The 25,448-nt window shown below is 42.6% G+C and overlaps 1 protein-coding gene across 2 annotated transcripts in view; it reads right to left on the bottom strand.

The window, feature by feature from the left end:
- The window catches only part of AUTS2 (activator of transcription and developmental regulator AUTS2), a 768,072-nt gene that overhangs the window by 393,926 nt on the left and 348,698 nt on the right, over positions 1-25,448 (bottom strand). For both annotated transcript variants that reach the window (XM_041425047.1, XM_041425045.1), the window contains exon 4: positions 19,941-19,976. In XM_041425047.1, the coding sequence (XP_041280981.1) occupies positions 19,941-19,976 (36 nt within the window). The remainder of the gene's footprint in view (positions 1-19,940; positions 19,977-25,448) is intronic.

Here is a 25,448-nt window from a genome sequence, read left to right on the forward strand (position 1 = left end):
TTTACAACACTGATGCTTTTGGAGAAGATGCTCTCGAGGCAAAAACCTGTTCCATAAAACACAGAATCTGAGCTGCCACTGAAATGCTGGCTGAATTTCCAAAACCATTCAAGTTAAATGGAATGGTTAAAGAATAATTTCCACTAAGGAAATTCAAGTTAGAATGGTTCTTTAGCAGTCATTTTGACTGACAAAGGATGGATTCTCCATGCCATTACACTGCTTTACATCCAGTGCATTCTATCTATTTCAGTGTTTACTAATTCCAGTTCAAGGGAGATGATCAAAATTAGAGTCAATTGAGTCTGATATAAAGAAGTTCTCAGATTTCTCCACTCCATTAACATCAATTTCTGCACTCCATTAACAGCAGCTTTATTCTGGTGTAACTGCATTGATTTCAAAAGAGTTACACCATCCTGATGTCAGTGTTAAAGAAACAGAAAATCAGACCATATTTCTTTAACAGTTTTATTATTCTGAAAAATATTACTTCCCTCAGACCATTAGTACAAAAGAAACACAAATATTCTTGTAAAATGTAATAGTTGAACAATCTAGCAGATAAAAACTGTATTTAGATTGTGACCCCAAGCCTACCGAAGTCAGTGACTTTCACATCAGACCCTTTGCCCCCTCTTTAACCAAAGTTCAGACACCCAGCACCAAGGGTGCTGCAGTCCTGCCCTGCAGTGCTAAATGGACTGACCTTTGAACCCCAGCTGCTGAAAATAATTGCACTGAGCCACATCAGCTACTTCCACTGCTGCCCATTCTACAGTAAGCTAACAGCTCCCACATCAATTGCTCCAAGGGCAGGAGCTCCCAGCACAAGGCTCTGAGCTTTGCTGTGTGCCTGGGCACGGACACACATTCCTGCAGACACATAAATACCAACTCCAGGTATCACAGAGGATGATCTGCTCCATTAACTTCCAGTCACTGAGAATTATATGTACTGAGATCAAACAAAGAATGGGCATTGACTTCAATATGCTTTAAATCAGGCCTAAAATAAAGAGATTGGTAGGACTGAAGTACAATAGCCTCTTAAATATTTCAAAAGCTACAGTTTAGCAGAATGAAAATGTGCCATAGCAGTGCTGTTCCTAGAAAACACACACACCAGTCTATGCACATGGCTGTGAATAAACAGCTGACAGTCTCTGCATTTACTCTGAAGCAATTGCTTAAATAAAAAAATTGTCTGTGACATAAATAATCCAGTAGGTTAAATTCCCAGAAGTGTCAGCTTTTGTATTATTGATGTCTAATATTTTAAAATAAAATCAAGTACGATTAATCTTCTTGTATTACTGTAACGAGTGGAAAGAAATCACTGGCAGAATGCATTAGTGGTTATCAAAAACAATCAACTGCGTTTTCCACATTCAACCAAAATGAGTGGCTGATACTAGAAGAAAGATTAAATGGAAAACTGATCATAGGATATGGAAGCCTCTGTTTTTAATGGATATACATATGAAAATATCATTACAACTGTGCTGCTAAGTATGCAATATTGAGGTTGCTGAACCAAAATAAATTGGTATTGAGATGCCTGACAAAAAGGTAATAACCTTGAAATGGCTTTGGTGGTTCACTTTGAACTCTAGCTCTACCAAATCTTAAAAAAAGATAATAATCTAAAAGAATGCTGCAATACCACCCATTCCCTTTGGGTGTAATGTACACTCTGAGTCATGCCATGGCCCTTCAGTGCTAATCAGGGTGGAGAGGGCTCATGTGCTGAAAATAAACCCCTGTGACCATCACCAGGAGAAGGTTCTCAGTCAAACACTGCCACACAACTAAAACCATGCCTTGTTTCTCAGGTCAGAGGGTGTTTTTCAGAGAGCCTGACTATGCCAAGCTTTACCCACACCAGCTCAATGCACAACCACACAGAAATGCAAAGCAGAGCAAGCACTACAGGTTAACTCACTGTCTACAAGAGTTACCAGCTCTGCATATGGAAGTACAGGTCTGTCAGGATTGGATAAAATACCCACCTCAAAAAATCCTTATCCTTTCCCAGGAGGGAAAAAAAAATGTTTTAAATCAAAATAAGTGCTTAATTCACATGGAATTGTAAAATCCATGGGATTAGATTCAGCAGTATTATATAAGGAATGCAAAAGTTGTGTTTCAGCATTGATTAATGCCAGCAAGGCTTGAATTTGCTTGTAATTTACAATCACTTCCTTCAACAAATGTCTTCATTTAGTATTATTATGAGTTTGGCATGACAAGATTTTTACAAATCACTCTCTATCAGGAAGAATCACTGAGAAACCCACCATTTATTTGGAAATACTGCAACAGACATGATTGGGTGAGAAGGTATAAACATGGTTTATGTACAGAGCGCTGTACATTACTCAAGTGCACTCGTGTCACATGCAGATTAGGAAAATTATTAGTTCTGTTCTGATGGTGTTCACAATATGCTGCAGCCAAACACGTGGAAGGTGCAGTCCCTCCTGTCTGGAGATTCCAGCTGCAATTGCTGCTCTGGTCCTGGGCAGTGCTGAAGGCAGGAGAGCCCCAGCAGTGCAGGGAGGGCAGGCAGCACAGAGCCAGGAGCTCTGCAGACAGCCAGGCTGGCAGGGATGGCACTGGGAGCTCTGCTTTGCATGCAGGGAGGGATTAAAATCAGATGGCCAAAGCAGTTACCATCCCCTAGACCATCTCCCCATCCCCTGGTGGCAGCAGTCCTCCCACCACACAGAGACAATGGCACAGCTCATGAAGCAGCTTCTGGAGTGCTCAGCTTTTCAGCTTGGAGTATTTTGTCTCCAATTTGAGTTTAACTTAGTGTGCTTTAGCAGCCATTCGCTCACCTGCCTTGCAGAGGAGTAATCTCCATCACAGGGCAGGACAGACAGCCTGAGGGCCACAACCTCTTCAGCTGCTTTTGCCTTTAATTTGCCACAGCTTGCAGGTCAGGGAGCTGAGGCAGGACCTAAGGCACAGGGCTGCATTTCAACAGAGCACTTGGGACCAGTGAAATCTGCAGAAGAAGCAGTGATTAAAGGCAAGCAGGTGCCTAAATGCTCAGGCAGACTGAGACCATTTAACCTGCACCAAGAGTCTGGACTTGCCTGGACAGCTCAGTTGACAAAATTCATCCATCGGGTGAACGCAGTGCCTGTCCCAGCCTGTGTGTTAATTATTGGCATTGACCTGGGTGATTTTAGAGTCCTATATAGAAGTGCTGTTCTGAATGGAAAGCTTTAACAACCAATATCACAATGCACACACATTTCCACTGAACTGGCCAGGACTGTAAATGCAACATAAAGCAGAAGAGAACACACAATTCTTCCAGCCTTTATCATTCACACTGAATTTGCAAAGTGCAGATCATGGCAGGCACCGAAACATTTTCTCATTTTGAAAGAAGTCCAGGCAAGCACCACATGCTGTGAAATATTATCTTATGGGAGTTGTTTTGATAAAAACAAATGGCCAATCCTAAAGATTAATGCTTCATATGATGTATTCAGGTTATTAATCCCACCTTCTTCTTTGCACCAACCCAGTAGTGAGTATTTTCTGGAAAACTGCATGGAGCCAGATGGTTAACTATTGGAAATCTATACTAAATAGATTAATGTTACCCCATGACAGGGATCAGTCATTTGTAGAGATTTCCTAATACAAACGGTGCCATTTGTTTATTCAGACTGGCTGGATGAGCTGTACTCTGAGGAGAGCCTAATTAGTTCTCAAAGATTTTCAAAACATTGGGGCCCAGCTGCGGAGCTGCAGTTCCACATCTGAAGGGAAATTACAGAGGTTTCCAAGTACCACCAACACCCAGGCAGGCAGCTAAGAGCGACTGCTCTTCAGGTGCCTCTGAGCTCTTCATTCTAACACAGCCTGGGGAAAGGTTCTGGTGTGTTGGACAAGTTAAATATTCACAAGTGGCCACTGGAAAACCTCCAGTGCCAGGCACAGATTAAATATTGCAGTGCTGGGTGCCATCATGCTTTAGACAGAAGAGCTGGGCACAGGCACAGGCTGAACACCCACCTGCCCCATCAGCCTCCACACAGCCCATTCCAAGGCACAGGAACAAATTCCAACCACCTTCACAGGGTGCTTTTGTGTGTAAACTAAACTTACTGCAAGCAAAGAAACAGGCATGCATTATATGAAAATTTCAAAGTGTGAACAGTACTTACTAAATTTCACAGTAGCCCTTCTTCCAGATGGATAAAAGAACCAATATGTGCAAGGCCACTGCAATTTCCAAAGCACTCAGATGAACCCCCTGCATTCAGGGGAGTGCTGAAGCACGTGCTTTAAAGTGAAGCACACACTTAAATCCCATTGACTTCAGTTATGCATGTGTGCTTACACGCTCTCCTGAATAAAACAGATGTAAGCATGTGTTTAAACTTGAACCTCTGCTTTGTTGAGATGAGACTGTGAGGAGGAGAGTGAAATTTAAACTGATGCAAGAAATGGTGCTTTTATTTCCAGGCAACAAGGCTTTTCCATCAGCAGAGAACAGAGACGGAGATTTTTGAGGAAAAAAATCTACATACAAGTCCTTTTCTTTTCCTTCAAAGGGACATAAAGAGTGGAAAAAAAAGCAAAAGAAAACCATTAAAACGGAATGTTTTTACATAAACTATCCAAATTCTCTGTTCATCGGTTTGAGAACACTGACAGTGTTGAGGCTGAGGCCAGGCCAGATGTTGACTCACAAACAGCTGCTGCAGCTGAAGCCATTGCAAGCTCCCCACTGGGTGTTACGGCTCCCCCATGCAAGTTACAGATGTGCCCTGCAGCCAGCAGAAGGATCTGCTCATGCATCTTCCTCTACTACCAGCAAAATCAACCACATCAGCTTAAAAGAGCAAAATGAACTGGAGCTGTGATTAAATCTATGCAGGGCTGGGCAGGGAAGGCAGTGCAGGAGCACTCCCAGTACTGGAGGAGATTCCAGACCGTGAGAGCAACCACAGCTACATGGCCTCAAGATTCACATGCATGCTCTATACTAGGGAGGGATATATCAGGGTTTTTTTTTTTTTTTTCAAAAAGTAGCACCTGACAAAGAAAACACATTAAAAAAATGGTGTGGCTCAAGAATTACAACCATTTGAATATATATATATATATATTTTTTTTTTTTTTTTTTTTGGTGTAAAGAAAGGTCAAGTGTAATGGGCTAGGCTGAAAAACAAATTGAAGAGCTCCTGAAAACATCAGGTTTTTTGTACATAAACTTCTTGAGCAAAACAAGCAAAACCCCTGCAAATAATATTTTTTTAAAAAGCATTTTCCTAGAAAGTTACACAGAAAAATGTGATTTGTGAGGTGTGCCACACATCTAGGGCCTGTCTGTTCCTCACTGACTCCCCAGACCAGCTCAGCCTGGCAGGGCTGGGAACTGGCAGCTCTGGTACCAGCCCTGGACAGATTTTCTTTTGGTTCCTGAGCCTTTGCACATCCATGACCACACTGATGGCTATGGACAGCAACTGTGATCTGGCTTCTGACTGATTAGATCACGTAGCTATTTACAAGATATAATTATATAATTAATTTTTATATAATTATGTAATATTTTTGCTTGATATTATCTTCTCTCCAATGGTTTTGGGTTTTTTTAATCTCAAAATTCACAAATCACTTCTCTTATGAGCTTTTTGAGACAAGGACTGTTCATATAGAGAAACTAACAAGAGGATATCAGATTCTGCCATAGTACCAAAATGAAAATTATTCTGGCACTACATAAAAATTTTTAAAAAATTGTTTTACACCTCGTCCCAAAATCACATCCCCTTTGATCCTGTATCATTTATTCTATATGTGTCCATTCATGATGCAGTATTTTCTCCCAATGTATATGCAAAAGCTCCCTGAAACAAAGTAGGATTAACTACACTTAAATCAAGGCACCTTAATTTGGAGAAGTGAGAGCTTTAAAAAGAGGTATTTATTAAGAAAGTGAATTTCTAAATAGTATCTTCTCACTGGTATAAATATCCAACATAGACTTAATCAAGAGCACATCTTGGAGGAAATATTAAAGCAGCATATGATTTGATACCAATGAAAAAAAGCAATCAAAGCAGAGCATGGCAATAAATTAATAGAAAAAGTTATCTATCCAAACCAGACTAAAAGTAATTTTGTAAGTCAGCAGTAAAAAGTTGAATAAACACTAATTTAATCTATTTTAGATGCAGCAGTCAACAGATGAAATATTTTACTGCTCTCTAGCTATGTGAACACAGTCAACTGACACAATAATTGAAAGAAGGGAGAAACAGAGACCCTGTGGAAGCAGGAGCACAGGAACACGGGGAGGCACCGAGCTCCTGGGCCAGGGAAGCTGCTTGTCAAGGCAAAGCTGCAAACCAGAGTTTGGATGCAATGACCTGCAGATAATGGCTGTGACCTATTTCTACCATCCTGCCTTTCCATGTGCTTTTAGGCAGCTCAATCATCCCTTTACAGGGAACAAGCATTTCCCCTTCCTCTGGGCTGTGCAGAGAAAGGGAACAATTAGCTCCTCCAAAGGGGTATCCTGTATTATAAACAACAAATTCCCTGGTACTGTGCAATGAGGAAGAAATAGATGGGAGAAACAGAACAGGTTGTCAGTGGAATTTCTTGGGATTGCCACTTCTCAAAGCCCTGTATTCCAATTGTTCCCTTACATATTCATCACCAGCATCAGGTAGAGGCCCCTGGAGAGGATCTGGAGAAGTTTTAGGAAGGCAGGCTAGCAAAAGCAAAAGAGTGCTCTGATTTATTTCCTAGCTGACATTATTTATGCAAGTGAGCATGTGACAGCCTGAGTACCCACAGCTCTCCCCATGCTGCCTCAAGTTCTCTTTATCTTTCCAAACAAGCTGCAGCAAACCCACCTTCAGCTGAACATCCCAGGTGATATTTTCAAGACATAATAAAGAGGCTTTAGTTATTATCACTCCAGGCATTTGTACTGCAGACAGGCAGGGAAAAGGACTTTATAACCGAGCTCAGAAATGAATGAAGAGCAAATTCAAAGCAGTTTAATGACACTCAGACAATGATAGCAAAGTAGAGGAAGGAAAAAAGAAACACTGGGAACTGAACTGCAAAGATGAAAGCAAGAAGTAATCAATGGATAATGATGATACAAGTAACAAAATTAACCCTAAGCTTTGACTCTGAAAGGCACCTAAGCAAGCGAGCTCCTAAGCCTAAAGCCAGGCATAAACTTGATAAAACTGCAGGTTAACTCAACAACAAGCCTTCCTCAAATCTTCCTTTTAAATAAATGAATGTAGACATTAGAACATGGTCTTCTAGTTAAATACAACAAAATTTCTACTGATTCAAAGAAAACAGAGTCCTTTGAAGCAATGAAGTACTCTCTGAGAAAGAATATGGTGCTCAGAGAGCTGTCAAGTGGCCTCTTGCTATGAATGCATAATGATGTCAACCTTTTATTTACTGTTTCTATACCACAGGCAACGTAAGTAAGCACAATGTATTTAGTAAACCAAAACCATAAAAATATCTGCAAACTGCTGGGAAACACTGGGCAAATGAAGGGTACTGGGCATGAAGGAGGAAGGTTATTAAGAAACAGAGGGGGAATCACAAGAAAGTGTGTTATTTTGCTTTCTTAGGGTCAAGGAGTCCTTCTACCACAGAATAAAATGCAGTGTCACACCAGGTGTCATTGCATGAATACATCACAGAGCCAAGGAAGACACACTGCTCTCACTGTCATTTGCAGAATTTTTCCTTTTTTTTTAACAACATTAAATTTGCATTAGCTTGGATGGGGAAAAAGAATGGCATATAAAGGGAGAGAGGGCTGAATTAATATTCATAAGCAACATACTGGAAGAAGGAGAAGGGGTGATTTGAGGGAGCTTGGAACGGAAGAGACAGATTAGTCCTGGAGACCTCCTGCGTCACACACTGCTCCCAAGCAAGAACTGCTGTATCTCTTCCCCATCCACACTAAATATTGCCTGCTCTGAACAGCTTTTGGATTCCCCACTGCAGGGCACTCCGGGGAGGAAGCTGTTTTGGCTGAAGCTGGGCAGGAGCAGGTGGCACTCAGCAGCTGTGAGTAATTTTGCTCTCGTTGGCAGCTCGGCGGTTCTTGGACTCGGCACAGCCCGAGTGCACTGGGAAAGGGGCAGTGGGGAGGGAGCAAACGAGTCCTGGTGCTGTTTAACAGCATCCTGGGCTCCAGGCTGCCTCTTCCAAGCTGGCAGCTGAGGACAGGGAGGTGGCTGCAGGGATGTGCCAGCTTGGGGTCAGGCTGGCTGTGAGAGCCTGGCACAGCTGCCACCCCGAGGGGAGCAGCCCTGCAAGGCAGATGTTACTGCTGTGCAGGGAAGGAGGGAGGCAGGAGCAGGGCTCAGCTCTCACCAGGTGGGAGTGATCTCTCTGCACAGGGACTGCCACCATCATGGCCTTCCAGAGAGCCCCATCACACAGCCCCTTTCACAGCATCTGTGCTGCCAGTTCTCCAACCCCTGCATGTGCCCATCTACAGAAACAGGGGCTGCAGGTGGAAAACTTCTGGGGCTACTGCTGCTGTGCCAAGGTACAGCAGTACAAATGCTTCACTTGTTACATTTAATGCCATATTCCAGCAAAGAAAAGAAAGCAGAACCTGGATACCATAAATGTGGCAAAGCCATCAAACTGTTTGTCTAGAATCAGTTACTTCCACCTTCAGAAGCCACAGGAGAAAACAAAAGCATGGAAGCAGAACAGGAGGCAGCAGCTCTCTTCCCTTCTCTATTCTTCATCACAACAGAGGGAACGTGGACTTACATGATCATCTCTGCTGGAAGAATTTTTTTTACATGCTTGAAAAATCTCAAATCCCTCTCTTTCCTTTCAGCTGTGCACCACAAAACCCCTCACACCTGGGATCAGAAATGATTCCTTGAAACTGCAACACATTCCTCTTGCATTCACTGATCTACCCCAGTCCAGCACTTGGTTTGAAAGGTTCCTTGCATTTCCAAATGGCACAAGTGTCACCATGTGCTGTGCTGATGCCACTCCAAACATGAACTTCACTCTCTGAACCAGCCTGGCACATGCACTCACCAGAACAGTTCTTTTTCCCCCTCCAAGCTCACCTTTCATCACCGTCCCTGACAGACAAGTCCTCCTTGGCAAGGATTAACACTTTGCTAATGAAGTTATCTGCTGATCTCTTATTTTGCCTGGTATCTGTTCTGCCACTTAACAACAACCTCTTTTCAGCTGCTGAGGTGGAACAATTAGTTAATGCTATCAATATTAGGAGGTTCTATTAGAGCAATAGCTTGAAATCTGTTTGCCCAGTACTCCACAAACACATAGGTGGGCACTATGATGAACACACCTGCTTGTGATTCCCCTCTCTGTTTCTTAATAACCTTCCTCATTCATGCCCAGGGCTCTTCATTTGCCCAGTGTTTCCCAGCAGTTTGCAGATATTCTTATGGTTTTGGTTTAGTAAACACATCGTGCCACGGAATAAATACAGGCCATGGAATGAAATGAACTGCCAAAACATTCATAATAAATTCTCACAGAAACTACTCTCCATTCACAGACAACTGATTTTTACAGGTTTTTCCTATAAATTATTTTACAGTGATGCTGCACAACATGGCCAAGTCCATGATATTCCATGCCAACCTTGAGAGTGTCCCAGAAGCACAGGCAGGAGTGCAGAGATGTGCTGGCACAGCCCCAGGAGGAGCGAGCAGGGGCAGCAGTGGGGCAGGCAGCAATGCCCCAGCAATGCCAAGGGCAGGGCTGTGACTGCATGAGTGCCCCAGATTGCAAGGCAACATGTGTTCTATTTCCATCTGTTAGAGCTGGGGCAGCTCTCTTCTGTTCATTGGGCAGTTTTTCTTTATCTCTTCCACACCCACTCCTCCCTCTGGGGGACAGCTGCTGATAACGGGCCATGGAATGTCACTGCATGGCTGATACAAATTACAGCAGCCCAAGGGGAGGAGCCCAGCATTCCTACCTGGATATAATCTGAGATCCTGGGACAGCAAGACAGCTTCTCCACTGGATTTCCCAGAGGAACAGCAGCTGCCTCTTCCACTGGATCTTCAGAGGAAGACTCCACCCTTCTCCAGGATCCCTGCTCCAGCAGAACCACCCCTGGCACTGCAGGAGGGCTGAGCCACAATTCCAATGGGACTGTGCCAGCATCCTGACCCACAGGGTGTCAGGTTGTGTTCTGACTCTGCCTGTGTTGTTTTGGTTTACTGCATTGTTTATTTTATCTTTTTATTTTCTTCTGTAGTAAAGAACTATTATTCCTGGTCCCATATCCTTGCCTGAGAGCCCCCTTATTTCAAATTATAGCAATTCAGAGTGAGGGGGTTTACATTTTCCATTTCAGGGGAGGCTCCTGCCTTCCTTAGCATCCCCTGGCTTTTCAAACTGAGACAGGAGTCAGAGCCCTGCTCACCTCAGGCCCCAAACCATGCCACGGCTGGGCTGAGGAGCGCTGTGGCATCCACACCCCTCTGTGGGAGGGAGAGTTCACAGATCAGGAGAGATGAGATTTCAGGAGGTGAATATAAGCTACTTCAGCTGAATGCACATTAACCCTCAGGTGGAGCAAAGATGAAAATATTTGCCCTGGTTTTTTGGGTTTTTTTAACAGATTTACCATTGCTAGACGAAAGGCCATCAAAAACCTTGACTTCCTAATGGTCTGAGAGCAGCAATAACCTAATAATCATTTTCTTATGGACAAAATACTCCCAAATATTTGTAATGAACCATTACAGCATGCATTGCAACTTTACAAGCCTTCATTTAATTACTTCCACTGAAACAAACACACAAATCTTCCAGCTCGGTGCTGCCACACACACAGACTCTCTGTGCACCAAGCCCTCAGCAACCTTCTTCTGATGGACATTTTTTTTCCAGGAAATGACACAGAGACATAGGTAAAAGGTGATTTAGATAGACTGCTGTGTCACAAATTGTCAGGATCTGATTTAAAGACCTTGCCTTTGTCAAGAAAGACAGTTGGGTGTCTGCTTTAAAGAAGTACTGGGAATATTTTCATCAAAGGTTTGAATTGAAAAACAGTGGGAGGTAAATATCTGAGATGTTGCCAAGAAAGCCCGCTATATCCGTGCAATTACCATTAACAGGGGACAGCAGTGGTTCAATGAAGTAATTCAATCTGGTGTCCTACATTTTATCAGACAGCAATTTTGAGTTCTGACATAAAAGGCTGAGAAAGGGGATTGGACTCTTTTCTCTGAAATTCAGCCTTAATTCTTGCAATCAGGAGATGTGTTCTCTGCTTCAGGTACAAGCCAAGGGACTCAAAAGAATAACCCAATATTCACCTTCAAAAGAAGAATAACCTAATATTCACCTTAACACCACTCATTGGCATAGGAACAAGTCATGCTTTGGGCAAGGCTCAGAGCTGAGTGCCTGCAGCATTACAGCAGTGTTTTCCTCCTGACTTAACTAGCTCAGCATTTGCTTACTTGTGAATTTTGCAAGAAGAAAAAAAAAAACTACTGTTTTTAAAAAACAAACAATATGATGCAGCCAAAATTAATAAATGTATTCTTCCAAAATTTAAGAGAGAGAGACTGTATTTCTCAGAAAATGGCAAAATAAAAGTCTTCTGGAAACTGCCATCAGAATAACACCAGCACATGGCTTCTCCTCCTCATCCATCCATAGTGCACACTCCTGGTTCCTTGGAGGCTTTTGCATTATCTTGCTCCACAGAAATCCTGTCAGTCAGTCCATGCCTGCTCTGGTGCTCTCCAAGGTCACCAGGTTTGCAGGGCAGCTCTGCATTTCTCCTCTGCAAGGCAGCCCAGGCTGGCACAGGGCTCCCACCCTGGGGTGAGCTTCACTCCCTCTCCACACGGGGCCCACCCAAACAGGCACCACAAACCAAAACCTTTCCAGGGAATCCACCACACTTTAGCCTTTCACCTCCTTTCTACCACAATGCTTTTTGCCATTTTGCCTAAGAGTGAGCTGGTCTATAAATTCCTGTCTTACTCCATGCAGAGATCTTGAAAGGTTCTCCTGTTAATGACACATAATTGAAAATGTTAAATCCTATTTTACTGAGTAAAATCTCACTACAAACAATAATGCCATGAGATAATTTCCAACACAAACAGCCCAGTGTCACTCTTTCCACTGGGCTGCAAATTCCACCAAGTTCCAAAACATCACAAACAAGGGAAAACTGGCTCTTGTGTCATGCAGAGCGTGGTCAGCCCCCTTTGCACATGACACAAAGCCAGGACTCCCTGCAGCACCCCAGTGAGGGACTGAACAGCCCTTTCCTTTTCATGAAGCCATGCAGAACCTCCTCTAGAGACTCAACACTCTTTCATCCAAAATATCACACATACAATGCAGGCAATGCTGCTGAGCATTCTCTTGTTCTGATATGAAACTGAGGCCCTTGGAGATGGAGGCTCTGTGTATGACAGCTTAACTGCTTGCAATCAAACTAATTTGCAGTAGGGTGACCTGAAATGAGTTTAAAAGCACCATAATGCATGTTTAGCAATCAGTGAAGCAATCCTTTATTATTCAGGTTCACATCTGCAATTTATGTCACGCGTTATGGGAAAGAGAAAGAGGGGGAACACAAAAAAGAATCCTTCTGCTTTGCAGTTGATGAGCAGAACATGAGCCACAGTAACATGGGGCATTTGAGACCAAACAGACTGACAGCAAATCTTAAGTCTTTCTGCTGCTTACAGAAATCTTATAATGTCCAGAAGAAGAAATTATTAAATTAGACACTTGCCTATAAATGATTGTCTTGATTTTTCTAAATTGATTTTTGCTGGAAAAAAATGATTAAGCAAGTTCACCCGAAGTACTACAGAAAATACAAACCAAGAACACCTTCAGGGTTCTAAATTGTAAATCAACCAGCCACTTTCAACCCTCCCCTTTCTACTGATTACAGAAGAGGGACACCCTTCTGGCAAATAATGGAGGTTTTCTTATCACCCCTCCAAATACATAAACCCTCTTATTTCCTTCCTTTTTCCCTTCTGTTTTTTTTATGATATATCCATTCATCACACTTGTAATCCTTGGGGAAGAGGTGGCTCCCACAAGGTAACTGAGGAACATGCACAGAAACAGGAGGAAAAGGGAAGCATTTGCTGAAGAAAGGCAAGAGCAGTAAATGTAGCACCATTCCAGAAATTTAAAAAATAAAATAAAAAAGAAACATAGGAAAGACACAGAAGTGCAAAACTGAGGCAAAGCACAAATAATTTAATTATTTATCAATGATGAATACGTATTAATTATTATTTAATTATATTTATATTAAATTATTTATATTTTATAAAATATTTCTATTATATTTGTTATTAATTAAAATATTTGTTATTATTTAATTATTATTAATTAGACAAAGCAGAGAACTGCTCAAGAACTCCAGCAGGAGTGGGCTTGGGCAAGGAGCACACTCTGCTCCATCCTGAGTGACAACTCCTTGGGGATGTCATCCCCTGAATCACTAAAGGATCTGGGGGCTGTCCTAAAGAAATTACAATAAAGTTATTTAAGAAGTTTCATTGTTCAGACAGAGGGTGAAAATCTGTGTTTCAGCAATGAGAGGACAAACCAGAAAGCCCTGAAGTTCTGAAATCTGGTCTCAGTTCTGTCTGGTTGGGTAAGAAACTGCTGTGGTGCCCCGCTCTCCTTCTATAACATTTGGACAACACAGTTTCACACACACCATCCAAAGAATATGGATTAATATCTTAAATTCAAAGCATGTTATTCAAAAAGCACAAGCCTGCATTAGGGCAGGATTCTACAGTGCTGGAGGAAATACCATTCTGAAGGGCTGTAAAAATAACTCCAAACTTCACCATCTCTGCTCAAAATTTTCTGAGACCTATCCTGACCAAATTCCAGCCCAGGTAATTTATTCTGCTTGCCTAATCTTTCCTCAAGTACTGAGTTAATAATATGTGAAATATACAGTTTTCTTCTCCAAAAACTGTTGTTTTCCTCCAAGTATTCTTATTGTGTTGAGCAGGATGCTGGAAATGCAGCTGCTCTTGTTCTTCTTGCTTTGCTGGTCATGTTGTTAGCAAACTCTTTAATGAGTCTCAGCTCTCCCTAGGAACAGCACTATGGTTTATAAATGCTAAAATTAATAGACCTGGGGTAGACTTTATTACATGCAATGTATTTAGTTGCCAATGATGATGTCTCCCTTACAGCAGCAGTTAGAATAAACTGCATTTTTAATGGCTTCTGGAAAACAAAAGACAACACCTAAAAGATTTTAGATGAAGAAACACCAGGTTTCCTGGCCTCAGTGCACCACACCAAACCTACTCCACTGAGGGCTGCAAGCACTAATGAGTAATTACAGCCCACAGAGGGATTTCTACTGGGGATCTTGTCCACTTTGCTCCAATCTGAATTTACTGTCAGAAGATTCATAACCTCTGTTGTCAGCTTCACTTCTGCAAAGAATGGGCACATGGAGAATTTAAAGTGAAGTTAAAATGGATTTCAATATACCCTTCACAATAATAGTTGGTAAAACTAATTACAGGGAGAAAATTTGAGATCATTCATTACCCTACTAAGCAAATTAGGATTCGTTAACAATGATTTATAGTGCCAGAGAGAGGATAACAAGGATCCTCTTTCCAACTCTATTCACAGGGGACATGACAGTTTATGGTGTGGTGCTGTCCCAACAGCCACTGTGCAGTGCCTTTGTGGACCTCAGGCTGTTTCAGATGGACACACACCTTTACACCAGCAAAATACACTTAAATCTTTGGCTTCTAAAGTCAAGCTCTAAAATTAACTGAGCAGCTTAACCTACTTGCAAGAACAGTTTTTTATTTACCACCACCACTGTGCACATGATGTGGAGTAAAGGACTGCATCCCTTCTGCAGATTTAGCAGGTTGATTTGTTGAGCTCCTTTCAAACAACACTTTTGATCTGATCTGTTCTCTCCTGGGGAAGCCAGTGGGTCCTACTGCACTTCCCTGGAGTCTCTTCACAGCCTCTCACCCAGCATCACAGACCTGACCACCTCAAGGAACAAAGCTCAGCTCCTCAGGACCACTGCCAAAACACATGGACCAGGCAACGAGGGAAAATCTGCTCTTTGAAGGACTCTCAGAGCACAGAACGTGCTGCTGTAACTAATTCCACATTTCTTCTGCAGGATGATGTCTCAGATGAAAATCCCTCCCAGTGCACAGAGAAATAGCTGGCCTTATCTAGGCCAGAGATTGGTTTTCCCATCATATCCATACCAAACACCACTGGTGCTCCCCTTATTCCCCTGGAATGGGTTTTTAGAGCTCTGAGTAATGTAATGCAACATTGCACAAGCCAGTGTCCCAGTGGCACGCTGGAGCTGCACAAACATCTGCTGAACCCAACCCACTCAGGGCCAAATTGGATAGCACAACTGATTAGCCAGAGCCTTGGGGAATAAGCTCACGATTTATGTTTGCCTGAGTCACCAGCCCCTGTGCAAAGCACAGTTTTAGCTTTTCTTTCTTTTTTTTTTTAAGGTGGAGCAAGAGCACTGTTTGGAAAAGAAGGGTCACAGGAGTCTTCTGCCTTCCCAATGTTATTTCCATCACCAGCTTTACCAAATTCTACCCAGTTCTGAAAAATTCACAAACTCTCTGCATTTGAAAAGAAAATAACACAAACATGCAATCAAAAAGAAGCCCCAAAAAACATTAGAAGAGGAACAGAAAATGCTCAGAAACTGGAACAAAGACTCAAGAAGCAGACATATACAGAAATGGAAATAAGTTGCCAAAAGCAGAGAAACTGTACACTTGCCAAAGAACCTGACAATCTTGGGAATCAGGGTTGTTGTTTAGAAGCAAAAGACTCAGTTATTTAAGTTTTGATTTCTGCTCTCTTCTGTGTTGCAAACCAATGAACCTCTATCCACTTCAATGGGAATTTGGCTGTGTGCAAGATACACAAATGAGTAAAAACCATCCTTCAAAGCTAGGTAAGAGAAAAAGCTTTACTGTTATACAAATTCTAATTGTGTTCTAAAACATCTCAACCTTCTGAAATCTCAAGACAGCTGGACAACATTAAAAACTCCCATAATTCAAACAGCTTTCCTTTTAAAGTTAAAAATATGGTGATTTTTTTTTCTAAAATTCTAACTGCTTTCCAATTATCCGATCTGACATCTTGATGAGAAATAATCTACTTTATAATCTGTCTTTGATGAGAGACAATGACAATTTGCAATGCAAAAAATATCAAAGACAACTGGGAGATCTTCCAGGAAGTATTAAGTTATGATTTCTTAGGGTGCACCAATATTAACAGCATACCTAAATGTTTTTTCACATGCACCAATCATAGACTGGACTGATCCCACAGGAAGCAGTAAAGTCAGGCCAGCACAAAAGGCTCCCAGGAGAATTGGAATTATTTTTACCTCCTATTTTCTGATTATTGGTTTAATAATATGCAAAAAGGATGGGAAAGTGTCTCCTCTGACAAGGAGCACCAAGACAGGTGAAACACACTCCAACAAAAATGTCTTCTAAACAGAATCTACAGAAATACCAACACCTGTGAAAGGAGTAGAAAAGAGTATTTCCCAACTGAAATCCAAACTTGAAGGTGAATTTAGAGCTCATTGACAACTTTGCACCATCCCCTCTCCTTCAGTGGCCACTCACACTGGGCCCATGTTGCTGAAGGCAGCTCCTCACAAAGTTTGTTCAGTCCAGGGCAGCTCTGTCACCCAGCTGGGTGTGGGTTGGGCTGAATCACCTGATGGAGACTCCCAACCCTCTCCACTCCCAAAGCAGGCTGGGAATGCCCTCCAGAGCATGTGCATTTTTCCTTTCCCTGTTGCTCTTCCAGAAGCACTTACACAGAGACAACAAGATAGAAGAATTCAGTCTCCAGCTCTGCCAGTCAGATATTGATCTACTTACAGTATAAAATCAGCTAAGATTCCAGCCTTCACCACTACCACTGAAATTGCATAATGAATTACTAGGATGGAGCTATCATAGAGATATTGGAGGAATGATTTTGTGTTCCTGGGACATGTCAGCTTTATAGATGTTCCTTAAACACTCGGTGATCTCTATAGAGGAACAGGATCTAAAAGGCATTTTAGCTTTGCTGTAGCATGCACAAACACTGCAGACACATGGCCCATCCCATCCCTCAAACCTGAGTGCCTGGTGCAAGCAGGGTCCTCAGAGGGGACTCCAAGCTGGATTATCTCTATGCTAGCAACATGAAGATTTCATTAATATTTGATTTAAACAGCAAACATGTGCTACTTAACCCCTACCTCAGTGTTCATTCCTTTCTGAATGAAACCTGCTTCCCTTTGCAGTAGATGTCCATCAGTCCATTTTCACCTACCTGGTTCCTCTGTTCCCTCTGGTGAGCTGCAGCACAGAATATTTCATAGGCCAGTGTACAACATGCACCAAATTATTTCCAAGGGCCAAAGCTTTATTATTATCTATTAAACTAGAAGTTGTTTTTACTGTATTTGAGACCAATGACCCCTGTTGTGATGTTCTGGGTTAACACCAAACACAAAAACTAACAGTCTTTCCTAGTTAAAAGCTTTGGAAAAAAGAAGTCAATTCAAGTGCATATGCCTTTGCACATTGATAATACAATAATTACATTGATCAGAAACATATGCTAATTGGATCACTCTGGAACATTTTTCTCATTGTCTGGTACCACAAAACACATCTGGGTTTTATTTACCCCATGTAAGTTAATAAGAGTATGGGCTTTTTTAAAACAACAAGCATGATAATCCTAAAAACAATTTTCCAAAGTGAAAAGGGAGGGGAAAAAAACCTTCATGTTTCATCAAAGACTGTGTAAGTGTAAAAAGAACTTTAAGATAGAAACTGAAGCACATTTTCTACCTACTTGGCTATTAGTGAGGAAATAAAAAAAGGAAGTTAAATACTCTCAATACTGTGACGATAGAAAAGAAACAGCTCAGTTAAATATATTAATGGCACCAACAAAGGATGCCTCCCCCACCTACACAGACCCAAACTGGAATGATTTAAGGTGCCAATCCATCAGCCCTAGAAGATGTCAGGCTTCTTCTTGTTACTGAATCCCTTGCTCAGGAGAGCTGGAAACTTTCAAGCTTTCTGTTGGAGCATAGGGGATGCTGACACCTTCCAGATTTTCACTTTAGTGGACCAACCCACAGACAGCATGGTGCAGGGAACAGCAGATGGCTTCTCTTCTGTTACCTCTGCTGCCTAGAGAGGAAGCTGAGCACTGCTCTCAAACCATGCATATTCAGCTCTCCCTGCAAGAACAAGGCTCATTTATCCATGGCACAGCCCCCCCAGCCCATAATACACCTGTCCCATTCCAGAGAGCATCTACAGACCTCTGTATGACTGGAATTTTCCCAGACAAAGGAAAGCAATTCATTTGGACTATGGAAAGACATTCAAGAATGGTTTACTTTAAATTCTAAATAAGTGTTGAGCCATTTAGTATCATTTTTCCCTTCATCCCCTCCCTCTTAAAAATGCACAACACAAATCAGGGCAAGTGATGAAAAAAAGGAAACCATCTTGTTTTTGTTTCACAACTTACCTTACACTGATCTAGGCCTTGGTATAATTAGAACAACTACACAAAACTTTTTCACCTGAGGATGCTCTTTTCATAGCTCACCACCAGCACTGTGAACGTTCTGTTTGGGCAGAAGTCCAATGTAAATCCAGCAGGACACAGCATTTCTCCAGGTATTAAGCAATTTTTGTGCAATTTTTGTGAGACCACATGTTTACAATTTAATCCCATAACTTTCTTACAGGATCACAGACGTCTGTGACAAAAGACTAAATTCACCATGAACTAATAGAAGAAAATGACTCTCTGGGAATGTGACAAGAGTGCAAACAAGTTTTTCCATCACGTAATTGAATACCATAGAGTTTACTTTTCCCTGGAGTTCAATGAGAAGATAGGAGGCTTTGATTATACTGGTAACTTCACAGAGCAGTGCTGTGGGACAAGGCTCCCATTTTACCCACCTGGTTTTGGACATATGCAACGCTCTGCTCCTCCTTATTATAAAGGCAGAAAAGATGTGCTTGGAGAATACAGCATAAATTACAAGAGAAACAGGATATGAGCAATTTAGATATAAATCTTGGAAGAGAATAAGCAGTACATTGGATTGAATGGAAAAATTTTTTCACTCCCAAACTTATCTGTGCAAGTAAAAGGTATATTGATGAATGTGGGAATGAACAGAAAGGTATGAATATAGACTGTTAAATCAATACAGGTGCATGCAAATAAATCACAAACCCAAAAAAAAACTGATCAATTTTCAAATCAGCTGGGACCTGATCTGCTTCTCAGAACATAAAATGTAAATCTAGCATAAATATAACTTCTGTGTTTTTCAAGAGTGTCCATGAGCCACGGGCTTTTTTAGAAAGCAACAGGTAGAAATCACTGTGCCACATTCTCTGGGCTGTGGTGCACAGGAGATGAGGCAAAGCATTGTAATGGGCTCTTGAAAATCTCTGAATCAACAGGAACGGGTGCAAGGGGGAATCAAGATCCTACCATCTCCCATTAGAGAGCTGGTGAGACCATGGCTCATTTTATTTGCTATAATTGTGTAAATTAAGTGCTGTTAAAATGTATGTAGTAATTAAAATGACACCTGATTAGTCAAGAAAACACAGAGCACCATGTTGGAAATGTTACTTGCAGGGCATTTGAGGAGGAAGAAATGAGAAGGGTGCACTGAGCCCCTGGGCAGAAGGGCTGTGGGGTGTCCTGTGTCCTGTGTGAGGCATTTTGTGTGAGAGCACTCTGCTGCTGAGGCACACGGGTGAAAGTGGAGGAACACTTACAAAGTAGCCTGTTCCCAAGCTGGAAGGAGCTGAGCTCTGCAATAAAGCACAAAGACAAAGTGGAAAGTCAGTGATGGTTTTTAACACGTTCCAATCCACACAGCTCATTACCAGCCCTTTCCAAGCTTTTCATCACCACATCACAGCACCAGCGTCCTGCCCCTTGTCATCTGCTACTGAAACAAACACGCTGTTGCTTAATTTTTCCCTTTACATCTCTCAACGACTCGGAGATGGTAACGTGCTATTTACTGAATTCCAAGCGTCTGCGGTGGACGTAATTGCCAATTTATTTGACAGGCAGCTGGGTAATGAATTAATGATGGCATTTCGCCCTGCACTGAGACTAAACAGACACTCATCAACCAGCCTCCCTGACATGCTGACATTCAATGCCCTGGACTTCAGCTCCTCAGCTTCATGGCCACAAAGGGGCACGAGGGAGGGGGAGAAAGGGAAAAAAAGTAGACTGACTTCAAAACAAAAAGCCCGGTGGGTTTGGATGACTTTTTCAGTGTATGACCTGTTTGCCAATTTATTCCCGAAAGGCCCTGGTTAGTACACACATAGTGCTTTTCTAAAATGAGACATTTTGTAAACATAATTAGTAGTCTGAAATGTAAAGAATGCGTGGGCACAGAGAAGCTGCTTTAGTCAATGTACCATTTTCTGGAGAATGCAGTCACTACAATTTCCCATTTGGATGTCCACATTGTTTGACAAACCAAGGACTTAGAAACAACAACCACAAAAAAAGCAAACAGCAAATATCTACAGTGTGAAATAGATTTCAAAACTCAAACCTATAAAAATAATTAGAACTAATATTACTACCATGGAAAATAATCAATTTGTTTAAATGCTTTAAAAAAAAAAAGCATCATGAAATGCTTTTTAAGTGGGACATGATCACAACCTCTATATTCACAGGAATTAAGGAGATAAAGGGTTTTGTTTCATTAGTTTTTCATCTAAGCAAAAAGGGGATTACACAGCAGGTTCTCTCAGAGACATGGGGGATCCTGGTGCTAATCCAGGTCAGGCTGTTCCATTACAGGGGCAGCAGTGCCCAGCTCCTCAGCCCATGGGCACAGCAGCAAAAGCAGGGGAGCATTCTCTAGTGAGGCTGCCAGAGAACCAGTGTGGAACTCCTGTAGCTCCATTGCCACTGCTGTATCTCCATTCCCACTGCTGTATCTCCATTCCCACTCCTGTAGCTCCATTGCCACTCCTGTAGCTCAGTTCCCACTCCTGTATCTCCATTCCCACTCCTGTAGCTCAGTTCACACTCCTGCAGCTCCATTCCCACTCCTGTTCCTCAGCACAGCCTACCTTTCCATGCTGACACAGCCCGGGGACAGCCAGACCTGCAGAGGGACCTGGGCAGACCATTGGGAAGACACAGAATTTTTGTCCCTTCACCCCTGTTCTAAGACAGGAACCCAAACTGCAGATCTGCAGTGCACAGCTCTGGCTATCAGCAGGCAAGAGAACTCCACACAAACAAAGACACTCCAAAGTCCTCCTGTGCCCACTCTTGCTGCTCCCCTTTGCCACTGTCACCCAGAGGAGACCCCCTGGTGCCAGGGATGATGTCCCTGAGAGCTCTGCTTCCCTGCTGTCCCTGGGAATGACCATCCTGCTGGAGTGACCTGGGCACTGGCACAGCCCTGACCCTGCTCCCTGATGGGCACAGCCCTCTGGCACAGCCACTCTGTGGGCATAGGCCCTGCTTTGGGGATGCCAGAAAGATTTTTGCTTTTTATACATTTTTCATATATTCACAACTCTGTAGACTACTGTTATATAGTTACATAGCTCCTTAACTCTAGTCCTTTTCCTACCCTTTCCTTAGATTTTACAACAGTAAGCTCACCTTCCTGGACTCTTATTTAGTCTTTTTTGCCTCTATAGTGAACCAAGGATGATTTATTCTTTCCATATATTGTAGACATAATAAATGTGGAGCTAGAAGCTGGGGGTGGCTTCAGTGGAGGGCAGAATCAAGGGGGGGGGGTTACTTAATTAGCTGTTCCTCTAATTGGATACTTTCTCTAAAGTGTGCTAATTTGTTAAACTTATAAAATTGTCCAAGTCCTGTATCACATGTGCATTTTGCCATATTTGCACCTGGAGGACCTTTATTAAGGTAACAGCTTTTTGTCATCTTAATATAGTTTGGCTTGTGACTGTTGGCAGCACTGGGAGCCCCTGAGGCCCTGCAGCTCTGCAGCCTGGCACAGAGCACACCCTGCTCAGTGCCCAACAGGACACACACTGCCTTCCTCTTCACTCACCCTGCTCTCTGCTCCATGCCATTGAGATTCCTTTCATTTCAGCTGGACATCTACCCACAAACACAACACGTGCAATTGTTATAACCACTTTTGTTTCAGCTATGTACAGATGCCAAGCGAGTCCCACTCTTTCACTCACAGTTTTTTTTAAACTTACTTTACTGGCTGAAAGCTCCAAAGTTTGCATTCTGCATCTGTGTGTAATTTTTGTCTGCTTTTTATTCCAAGTTTTGGAAGGATAGAGTATCAAAACAAAACAATAAAGAGGAAGAAAAAAGAATAAGCAAACAAAATATTTCCCACTGAATATTTTCATTCCTTCAAAAGCAATGCTGCAATGGCTATGGGAGGACAGTCGAAACATAGCAGTCAAATGACTTTCACTGAACAACTGTGCATTTTCAGGGAACTTGAGTTTGCTGGATGGAAATATAGCCCTTCACACATTGCATGCTGCATATGGAGAGTACAGTTTGCAAACTCTATTTAATTGAAGTATGAAAGACTGTGCTGCACATGCATGAATGACTGTCAGCTGTGCTGTGAACTGTGTGTTGGCAGAGCACAGAGGCTGAAGCGAGGGCTATGAAGGAGACAGCTTCTCACCTTTTGGGGAACTCCCAAAGCGAAAGGGTCCCACTACCCAGTGCCCAGCCTTGGTACCAAGTGTACAGGCATCTTTACAAGCCCGTGCTGAGTCGTGATCCTGCACTGGCTGGCTCTATAGCTCTTATATAAAGTGTGCCTATAATAGAGGTAATGGTTTCACTTTCCGAAACCCTTTGCAAAATAGGACATTAGAAATACTGTTTGATATTCACACAACCACCAGCAGAAGCCTGCATCAGGTGCCCATCAGCAAAATACACTTGCTTAAAATTGACAGGGTTCTGGGCTTTTTTTTTTTTTTTTTTTTTTTTTTGGTTGGTTTGTTTCTTTTTGTTTCCATGCTTTCTTAAAGAAAAGAACTTTGGCCCAGAAGCAAAAATGTAGTAACCCTCGTGTAAGCATTAGTTTATTGTGTACCAAAGAAAATTACATCCTTGAGGTCTTGGAAGGCACAGTTATACCCATTTTGCATATATATTGTGCATTACTTGGGGAGCTGGGTGGGGAGAAAGACTGTGTTGTACATATTTGTTCTGGCTATTGTTTATGCAGGTCTGACTGAATGAAGGAACAGTGGGTATCATTTCAATTTCTGATGTCAACATCAAATTACTTATTTAATTTCATGCCTGGCGAAGCATTGTATAGCTACACGCAGAATCATTTCACTTCATTTGTTATGCTGTGTTTTCTTGGCGATTGGCTTGCCTTCCAACTGACAGCTTTAATTACGACATGAATTTGATTGCACTGCCGAGGAATTAACATAATGCAACAAAGCATTTAAGCACCCAACCTTAGACACACAAACACACACATCCCCACCCTCGCAGCCACACGCACACAAAGCACAGCCACTGCTGCTGAGCAGCTCTGGCACACACACAGACACAGCTCTGCTCGTGTGCCTGCACTCCACACACTGCCAGGATCACTGGTGATATTCTGGAGAGGGAGCAGCACTGATGGTTTCAGAGCACATAACCCAAAGCTGTCCCTCAATTTGTCTTTGGCTCTCTACAGGTGAGAGGGATGGGAGACAAAAGAATTGCAAATATCCTGTATTTGGGGCTGAAACCATAAGCTGCCCACAAGATTACACTACTGGAGCGGTGTAGACATGTCTCTTCCTGAAGCAAACAGCCACAGACCTGGTGGGAAGGGGACTTCAGGATTTCAGGACTTGGTCCTCATTGTCACCTCCTCACCGTGGCTCCTCTCAAGCACAAAGTTCCCAGCACAGGAGGAGCTACAGGGCACTGGGAGCTGGGGAGCACTCATGAAGGGTGCAGCAGCTTTGATGAGCTTTTTTGAGAGTCCAAGAGAAGACCTTTAATGTAGGGACAAATGGAAATATTCCTGTCCCACACTCTGTGCAGGAACTGGAAAAACATTCCAGACAGAAAGGTGCCGACTGCAGCAAGAGGTGATGAGGTGCTGAATCCCATCCAGTGACCATGGGGAGAGGCTTTTGCTGTTCATCCCTTCACTGAAAGCCTGCAACCAACACCAGAGGCAGCAGGCAGGGCTGAGATCAGGTAGATCAGGAATTCAGCAGTGTGTTCCAAAGAAATCAGGTGGTTGATTTTTGATTAGCAAAGAGGTGGCTGAACCCCTGAATACTTGGTGCATTCACCACCCAGGTCAGCTGTAACTCTCATGTTTTCCTCAGGTAAATCTCCTGGCTGTTTTGTAAAACATGACAAAAATGTATTCCAAAGACGGAAGACTCAATTAAAAATAAATACATACAGGAAGATAAGGAAAAGAAGTTGACTGAGCTCCAAGCTGAGCAAAAGAGAAAGCGCTGCCATCTTGTCTCCAAGCAAGATCTCAACAAAATGAATTCTACTACTGGCAAGATTTTGATGAGATTAAACTGACTACAGCACCCTATATATAAAGGAGGAGCAGCTCTCCAATTTCTCTTTTAGGCCCCTGGAGCTACCTCTGCCCATAAAGGAAAAAACAAGTTGTCATTCCTAAAAAAACCTATACAGGGGAGAAAGGCAGAGAGCCATGTGTTTATGAAATTCAGAGGGGGAGCTGGATCAGGGCACTGCTTGCACTGGAGCATTTGAGCAATCATTATCCCTAATCTAGCAGAGGTCAAATTCTCTGCTAATTATGTTCTTTCACAGAGGGGTGGGTGTGTGCACACGTGTGCAGGCGAGGACAAAGAGAGGAGCTGACAGAAATCAGTCTCACTGCATTGCATCTGACAAGAACTGAGGATATTCCCCTTCCTACTGTCTGATGTTATTTCGAGCCTCATTATGAGAAAAATCTCCTGCTTAACATGGTCTTTTCATTGAATTATCTTCTTTTCATTTTTGCCCACCTCTCACAAACGCTGCAAATTACCTGCTTGGATCTCATTAGCCTGGAAAGGAGTCACTCCTTGTAAACACACTTTGCATCACTCTGCATTATCCAAGGACTGCAGGTACATTTACAATAGGCAAAGTTGAAAGATCCCTGACAGGAGAGGGAATGAAGCCACTGACATGTCAGTTTGCAACTGGGTGTTCATTATCCCCTCTCCCTCATTCTGCATCTGTCACTGAGCTCTCACCAGGCCCTGCAGGAAGGCCTGTGAAGC

The sequence above is a fragment of the Onychostruthus taczanowskii genome, unplaced genomic scaffold (assembly GCF_017590055.1).
Source record: "Onychostruthus taczanowskii isolate IOZ18803 unplaced genomic scaffold, ASM1759005v1 scaffold86, whole genome shotgun sequence".
In the NCBI taxonomy this organism is placed as follows: Eukaryota; Metazoa; Chordata; class Aves; order Passeriformes; family Passeridae; genus Onychostruthus; species Onychostruthus taczanowskii.